The sequence below is a fragment of the Mesitornis unicolor genome, unplaced genomic scaffold (genome assembly GCF_000695765.1).
Source record: "Mesitornis unicolor isolate BGI_N332 unplaced genomic scaffold, ASM69576v1 scaffold47257, whole genome shotgun sequence".
In the NCBI taxonomy this organism is placed as follows: Eukaryota; Metazoa; Chordata; class Aves; order Mesitornithiformes; family Mesitornithidae; genus Mesitornis; species Mesitornis unicolor.
Genome location: NW_010199304.1, coordinates 13136 through 21913, shown reverse-complemented (window position 1 = coordinate 21913; position 8778 = coordinate 13136). Strand labels below are relative to the sequence as shown.

At 37.1% G+C, this 8778-nt stretch overlaps 1 protein-coding gene across 1 annotated transcript in view; it reads left to right on the top strand.

Annotated features, from left to right (window-relative positions):
• The first annotated feature begins 1070 nt into the window (after nucleotides 1-1070).
• Nucleotides 1071-8778, top strand: part of CEP83 (centrosomal protein 83kDa) — a 20157-nt gene continuing 12449 nt past the window's right edge. Inside the window, exons 1-6 of the mRNA XM_010189408.1 lie at nucleotides 1071-1219; nucleotides 1573-1723; nucleotides 2994-3086; nucleotides 3398-3529; nucleotides 6679-6930; nucleotides 8249-8384. Coding sequence (XP_010187710.1) covers nucleotides 1071-1219; nucleotides 1573-1723; nucleotides 2994-3086; nucleotides 3398-3529; nucleotides 6679-6930; nucleotides 8249-8384 — 913 coding nt within the window. The remainder of the gene's footprint in view (nucleotides 1220-1572; nucleotides 1724-2993; nucleotides 3087-3397; nucleotides 3530-6678; nucleotides 6931-8248; nucleotides 8385-8778) is intronic.

Below are 8778 nucleotides of genomic sequence, written 5' to 3'. Positions count from 1 at the left end.
AAAGTTCCAATTTGTAACTTTGAATTTCGCTTTGTACACTGCAACCATGGAGTTCTTAGGCATCAGTCCAGTTATGCCAAAAGCTGAAATGGCAGAGTAGTTGGTTTCAAAGCTTTGTGACTTTCTTAAAATTCAATTACAATCCTTCCTCCCCCAGATCCTTTAGAAGTGTCAGTAATGATCAGATTAATACATCTTGCTTCTAATATTGAGAAGAACTAATGAGGCATATGAGAATACTTCGTTATTTCTCAGCATCTGTCGATTTGCAGCTTTCTCACACTAATCTGATATTGCCACATTTAGCAAAACTCTTTCCGGAAAGGTCACCAGAAATCACCAGATAAACTCTGAAAATGAGAAAATTATATGTATCAATTTCATATTTCAGCTGAACTTTGGGCAAGTATCTTCCAGACTGTCCACAAAAGCTTAACTCTTCTCCAGAGGGGGTTTGATAGGAATTCAACAGTGAGAATTATCTGCTTTTCTTCCAGCTGAAATGATGGTGCATTGAGTAGTACAACTTGTTAGGATAGTGTGACAGACTGTGACTGTGTTAGTAGTAAAAGCACTATGTGTCTGATGTCTGTGGCCTCTACTTGAACTCTGATTAACAAGGCATAATTAGGGCATTGCTAGCTTCATAGTTAAATTCTCAGTGTACAGTGTAAGTAAAAATACCATTCTGTGTAATCTGTCAGATAGAAATGCTTGTCCTTATTTTGTGTTGACTCAAATAATCTCTCCATGTTTAAGTTTATTCAGTGACCCTGGAAGGGACTATTACTTTTCAGGGCAGGCAGAATGAGCAGGGAAGAGCTGCCTTGTCAGTAGAGGTTTCTAACCTGGGTTACAGCAGAGCCAGGATTCTGATATACTGAAAGCAAAAGCAGGATATGGACTCTTTGAACTGTGAATGTACTTGATTGCTAATTACATGTCCTTGTATTTGTTCAGGTGACTTGGTCTTCTGGATGTCAGCAGAAGAAGTGGATGGCATTGTAAATTAGTTATAAGTTAATTTTTATTTTGCCCTCTCCATACTCATCGTGAACAGTCATCATAAAATGGATGCTTTGGACAGTCACCTTCCTCCCATGGCTGGAAATAGTGATACTCCTAATTCACAAGAATTACAAAAAATTCTGATTGATGAGAGAATGCGATGTGAACATCATAAAGTAAATTATCAAACTATGAAGGCAGAAAATCTAAGGTATGTTAACTTAAACAGGTTTCTTTATTTGAGCTGTTAAAAGGTGACAGCTGAATATTAGGTGAAAGGGATTTAAGTATGTGCATGTTAGCTCTTTCTGTATTTAAAGACAGATTTGAGCATTGTTCATATCAGAAAATAACTAATCTGCAATGCCTTAAGGTATTTTGAATTTTCTAAAATACTTTTTATGCTTGTAAATATGGAATAACTTTTCAATATATTACAGGAAGAAGACACTAACTTAGTTCTAACTTGATATTTATATGTTAGCTTCTGCACATGATTTTTTTGAGCTTTAAGATGTAATTTTAGAGTGTAAATATAAAATACATATGTATTTTATTTTGCAGATTACAAGAGGAATATACAAAATCACAGGAAGAACTGAAGCAGTTGTTAGTTGAAAAGCAGACTGTACATGACAAATTTCAGCTTCTTCTTGCTGAATATCAAGAGGAGTTGTTGAGTAAAACACAAGAACTGGAAAAACTGAAGATGCAGGTGAAATATTTTACTGGAAGGACTTAATATGAGTTTTAATTCTGTAATAGGGCCATGCATATATTTCTGTTTATGTAGCACATATATACCTAGCTTGAATATACTTCAGGTGTCTTGAAATTCACCTAACCTGAGTAATGTTTCTTCTTTGGAGTGACTATGGCATGACATTATTGTTTTATTGTTTAACTGAATCTTTCAAATGCGGTTGTTATGTGCTATGCTAATAGTAAGACCTGCAGTCTCTGTCTATGTGTGCTCTCCTGTTATGGGGAGAATCATCTGCCCTGGAGGGTACCTTAGATGTCTAAACCTGTTAGGATAAGTGACTGGAAAAATAGGTATTTGTTTCTCTTCATGATGACAGCTTTCTTCACCTTAAAAAAAAAAAACAAAACAAAACAAACCACAAAAAGCAAAAAACAAAAACAACTCAAATACAAAAATAAACACCCCCCCACAACGTATAAGATAATTTGAATGGCACTTTCAATATCTGCTTGTTTCCTTAAGCTAATGCAGGACATAAATATACAAATATAGCATCTAACAAAGGGTCTCAGGCTTTGAGTGGAGGAGATGTGCTTCGGTGCCATAACTAGGATTAGTTTTCAGAGACTCCAGAGTCCAGAAAAGTAGGAAGAAGGAAGGAAGAAAAGTAGAATAAATTAGAATAAATCACAGGTTGTGGATGACATTTCTCAGACTTTTACTGGATAGACAGTTTGCTGTATCAACCATACCCAAGAAAACTTAAAATATCACGTAGCATGGAGCCTTAAGCAGGGAATCTTTCCTGATCTTAGTTTAATTTCAAACTAGTACCCGTGTGTCTATTGGCGAACATCTCTAATGTGTTTTACAAAGAATTGGTTTGATACTGCTCATTTTAGGTCTTTGAGGTTGGTTCATTTACTGTGAACCAGTTGCTAATTCTTTATCTCTTATGGGAGACCACTTTCCTTCCCCTTCCTCCCCCACAGAGGAGCTAAATCTCTTGGCAATTCAGATTGACATTTGTATTGCTTCTGCCAGTAAATACTGACATTTTAAATGCTTCTGCTATCTTTCCACAATATTTTTAGTTCACTAATGTGGGGGTTTTTTTGCTTCTGTAACTACTATTGAAAATTCTTTAGAAAAGCATGGAGCCTTAAGCAGAATTCCTAAAATCATATTTGAAATACTTTATTGCTGGCTATTTGTCCTATCACAGTGTAAATAAATAAATAAATAAGACTAGTTGTTTATGATACTTTTCTGTCTTAAGGTGCTAACTCCTCAAAAATTAGAACTGTTAAAAGCGCAAATACAGCAGGATTTGGAATCTCCTATGACAGAACGTTATCGGAAGCTAGAAAATGTAAGTAGTAAGTATTAAAATTGTGTTGCATTTGAAGTAGTGATCACCAGGTTATAGTTGTTCATAAAACCTTAGTAAATTAAAACTGAAATGGGGAGCAAAGTATGGTGTTGTCTCTCTGGTACTATACGGTACTGTTGCCCCAGGCAGTGAAGATTGAAACCCTGGAAGAGGGAGCAGGAAGAATTCAGTTCATCAAGTATAACTTGTGAAATTAAAGGAACATTGCATCAACATTTGAAGGAAATAAATCTGAAAACTTCTATTGGTTTTTTTTTTAATTTGTTTGGGGTTTTTTTTGTCTAACTTAGGAAGTGGAAAAATACAGAACAGAATATAACAAACTTCGTTATGAACATACTTTTCTGAAATCAGAATTTGAACATCAAAAGGAAGAACATGAACGTATTTTAGAAGAGAAGAAAATACAATATGATGCTGAGGTACATACATTTTAAGCTACTGTAAAATTCAATCTGATGACAAAGCTGCTTGAACATTGTGAAAACGCTGGTATTTGATGGGATATCGGTTTGTCACCATTTCATATTGTCGCGTTTGTTTCCGTTATCTTAATTCTCAAAATACTTTCATGTCTTAGCCTAAAGCTGTCTCTGTAGGTTTGTTCAGTGATGTGTTGCAATATCATTTGCGCTATCATAAATAAGAATAGACTTGCCTTCTGATAAATGACAGGCAGTAGCTTAGCTTAATTGTTTTCTTAATTGCATTTGTGGTGAAATTTGAGACATTAGGCTAATCTGAAATTAATACATTATCTAAGCAACTGATGTAAGTTTAGATTTTAAATTACTTCTGTGACAGCTAATCCAAGAAGGGAGCAGAAGATATTGTTGATACCAGAAAAGGGTTGCATTTTGTAGCTAAGTTGGATCGTGAAAGTGGTGGTCAAAAGGGTACTGAAAACTTTGGTAGCTTTTCCAGTTGTATTAACTCTTCAATAAACCATTCATGAATTTTCTGTTTCAGAATTGGACTTTCAGAAGTGTAGCTAAATAAATTGCTAGCTTATTTATGTTTTAAATATATGCAGCAGTGTAAACGAGTGTTGCATATGTCATTTGCATATTCATTTAAGTATTTGTCTGGGAGCATATATCTGAAGGTGTCAAATCTGAATGTATTAGTCCAAACATGAGACACAAATCAAAGCAATCATCACTTTCAAAATCAATCCAAATTTGCAAATGCAGTGCATTAAAAACAGAACAGTTGTCCTTCCTGGAGCTAAACCCACATGCTGCTTTACAACCTGCCTCTCTTGTGGGCTTGTTGTTTGTGCTAGTCCTGCAGCTAATTAGCACACTTACAGAGAATGAAACTACCTTGGGCCCTGGGCGCAATGTGATCTAGTTTCTCTCTCTTAGAGCTTTCCATGCCATTTAGCACAAGGAGGGTACAAAAACATCTTAATTCTTAAATGATGGCTTGGGTGTGTCATGCAGTAAGTGTTTGAATCTCTTCTTAAAACGGATTTGAAGGGCTTTTGCTGCAGAAATTGGCTTTGCTGCATAGAGATCACTCGTGCAACTTCTGAAAGCACTGCTGCAGATCAGAGTTTGGACTAGTCTCCAAATATCAAGAGAACATACCTTCCTTTCTCACTCCTTTGCCCCTAGTATTACATTCAATCCGCATAACTAATTTTGAAATGCTAGAATCTTTTTCTGTTAGCAAAATAGGTACAAACTCACCTCAAGACTGTAACTACCTTGTAAGAAAAAGATGGGAGTGTGTTTTTGCTTTATTTTCTATCTGGCAGGGCCAAATCATGTTGGCTGTCTTGAGTTGCGAGCAGATTTGAGTACTTTTGTGGTTCTAGAATTGTAGAATCATAATATAGGTTAGAAAAAACCTCCTTCTAATCCAACATCCTGCTTAAAATATTGAAGTGTAGTGAGATCGGGTTGCTCAGGGTCATGCCTATTTGAGTCTTGAACATCTGTGAGGATGGAGATTCCACAACATTCCTGGACAAACTATTGCAGTATTTATTGTCTTCATGGTAACCTTTTTTGATAATATCTAATTGGAATTTCACATGTTCCAGCCTGTGTCCGTTGCCTCTTTTCCCATCACCATGCATCTCCAAAAGGAGATCCATCTTCTCTGTTTCCTTTGATTGTGTATACAGAGGAATAAAATCTCCCCTGAGCCTTCTCTTCTCCAAGCTGAAGAGATGTAGTTCTCTCAGCCTGTCCTTGTATGTCATGTTCTCTGAGACTCTGACCGTATTGGCAGCCATCCACTGTACTTGATCCAGTCTGTCATTATTCTTCATGTACTGGACACAGACTCCAGATGCAGTTTTACAAGTACTGCTAAGCGACAAAGGATCACTTTTCTGCATCTGCTAGCTATGCTTCTGCCAATCTGCCAGGATGAAGTTGATGATCTTTGCTGCAAGGGTACTCTGCTGACTAGTGTTCAACTTGTCTATTAGGATCCACAGATCCTTTTCCTAGGCAGGTGCCCCCAGCCTGTACTGTTGCATTGGGTTACTCCATCCCAGGTTTGTTGTTGAAGATGTTCCAGTCAGCCCATTCCTTCAGCCTGCCTTGATCTCTCTGAATAACAGTTCTGCTGTCCAGCACATTGACCATTTCCCCCTGGTTTGGTATCACCCACAAGCTTGCTGAAAGTTTATTCCATCCCATCATCCAGTTCACTAATGAGGACATCAACCAATATGGGAGCCTGTACTGATCTCAGAAAGATTCCACTCATTGCTGACATTCAGCTGGGCTTTACAACACTGATCATCACTCTTTGAGCCTGACAGTCCAGCCAGTTTCCACCCACCTTTCCAGCCTGTATCTTGCCAATTTAGTGAGAGAGAAGATTATGGGATACTGCATCAAAGGCCTTGTTAAAATCAAAGTATACAAGATCTACTGCCCTCTACTTGTCTACAGTGCCAGTCACCTCTTTCTAGAAAGCAGAGAAGTAGGTCAGGCATGGTTTGCCCTTGGTAAACACTGCTTTCCATCACCTCATCTTTCATGTGCTTAGAAATGGCTTTTAAGAGGATTTGCTTTATCACGTTCACAGAGCCTGATGTGAAGCTGACTGTCCTGTAGTTATCTGGATCCTTCTTCTTGACCTTTTCGCTCTGGGTGTGCTGTCTGTCTCTCTTCCAGTCGTCAGGAACCTTCTCTGATTGCAATGACTTTTCAAAGATTGATAGAGAATAGCCTTGAGATAATAGCAGTGAGCTCCTTCAAAATGCTTGGATCCATTCCAAGGACGTATGTGTGTCCAGTGGATTAAATGATCCCTAACATTTTCTTTCTCTACTCTGAGTACTGCTTTACTCCCACAGACTGCTAGGGGACTCGGAGACATTTGGGACCCAAGGACAAGCTTTACCAGTGAAAACTGAAGAGAAAAAAAGGGATGGAGTAATGACTCTGACTGTTCTACTCTAAGAAAGAAAATAAATGTGAATGTAATTTCTTAATATTTTCAGTGTACGCTGCTGGACTTTCCTGAATTGTCTACTGCTGTATTTGTTGCTGCCTGGCACCTAACCATTATAAAAGCTTTTCTTTTTCTGATTAACAACTATCAGATTGCAAGACTGGATAAAGATAAAGAAGAACTCCATAATCAGCTGCTTAGCGTTGATCCCACGAGGCACAGTAAGCGTGTGGAGGTCCTCTCTAGAGAAAAGGCACAACTGAATCAAAAATTAAAAGGCTTAGAAGCAGAAGTAGCAGAACTAAGAGCAGAAAGACAGAATTGTGGCATGCAAGCAGAAAATGTTCGAAGAATACAAGTACGACAGTTAGCTGAGTTGCAGGCTATGACAAGGTCTCTAGAGGTAAGAACCTATTTTTTATTCTTTTTACTTACTTACTTACTTGAATTTTGCCTCCTTGTAGAGTGCAGCAAACATAACTCTTGGCCTGATAGAATTGTCGCTGGAGTCATTGATGATTTTGCTGTTGGCTCCACAACTTGGATTTGTACATTTCAGATTTAAAACCAAATTGTAAGTGCATTGGGAGTCATGTATGGCCAATGTAACTTTGGAAAGGAGGAGAGCTCAACTGAGGAATTCTGCTGAATGTCTCCTTTCTAAACATACGAGTGATATCCATGTTTGCAGTCAGTAAGGTGCTTGTGTCAGCACTGGTCACTTGACTGGAGTTAGAAACTGGTGACAAGATGTTAATAATGTGCTACAGTAAACTTTTTATTCTTTTCAAAAGTTTCATATTATGCTCCCCTATTCCTTTATTCTTTTCCTTGTGTGTCTTTTCTTTCTTGCTTCCTTTTGTCTCTCCTTGCTTCAACACGTTACTGCAATTGTTAAGTTCTTGGCTGTTGTACTCCCTTAAAGAGCCTTTGGTATATCTGGCCTGTTGTGTGTTTCCCAGGGTCCCACTGTATTCCTCACCTGTGGTCTTCAGTCCTCCTGTCAGCTCTTGTTTTCTGTTCAGGTAGTGAGTCTTTCTATGTAGATTTCTTGCAAAGTTGTAGCATACAGATAAACAGTTCATTCTATTTTTTACTGTTATCGGTGCTGTATACTTTTGTTACAAAATGCTCTGATTGCAATTTAAAAAGAAAAGTGCTGTTATATTCTTAATTTGGAACGCTTAAAAAAATCCTGCTGGAAACAGGTTAGTTGGAAAATAAGGAAGGCAAAATCATATGTTAGATTACCTTTTTGATACTGAGTAAAGCTCAGGGTCTTGAGTCTATAATACTCACGGTAGTTGCCTTTTATTTCCTTTCCATGATGTTAGTTCTTCATTTAGTATAACTGCATATGACATCTTTTGGAGCACCACTTATAGTCATACTGGTGTTTTCAGCCCAGTAATTTAATGGTAGGAGCACTTGCTACCTCCTAACCAAGTCAGATTACCTCTGCCTCTTGTGAAGTAGGACTGAAAATGTGTGTGATTCTGTGCAGGCAGTGTTAGTAAAAACAGTTGTGACTTTTGAATAAAATTCAAGATTGTTGTTAAATTGGAATATATTGTTGAGCAAAGATAAATATTTATATATTATGTTATTATACAATATAAAGGGTCAGTAATATCTGAAAGCCCAGATCAATTGAACCTGTCAGGTGAATAGCGAGACAGTCCTGCTCCAAAAAATCTTAAAAATTTTCTCCTTTATTCAAGGCAGAAAAGAAGTCTGCTGAACTACAGATTGAACGAATTGAGAAAGAACTGCAGATGAGTAATGATCAAAACATTCTCTTAACCAATAAACTTCACAAATCTGAACAAGAAGTCAATTCCTTAGCTGCTATAGTAAGTGCTTTTATGGTATCTGAAATATGTTTTTCATATCCTGTTATGTTTAAATTTTTCTGCTTATATTTGACACTAAGAATGAAGTAACAATGTCTTTTGCTGTGACTTAAAAGAAGTTTGGATTTTTTTTTTCCCCGAGTTTCAGTTGGAAGATATAGAATATATGACTTTACAGGAAAAACACAATCCCTAAAAGTATCTCTAAAGATTGACGTTATGCTCTTTTTATTTCATTTCCTAGATCTTTTTTCTAAATAGAACAAGTTTTGAAGAGGTGTCTTTATATTCCTGTTTTTAGTGCTCATTAGAGTAGCCAGCCTTACCTGATGGAAATAAGCGTTACTTTTTCATAAGGTGTGTAAAGTGCAATAGAGCTTTAAAATTATCCCCCCACC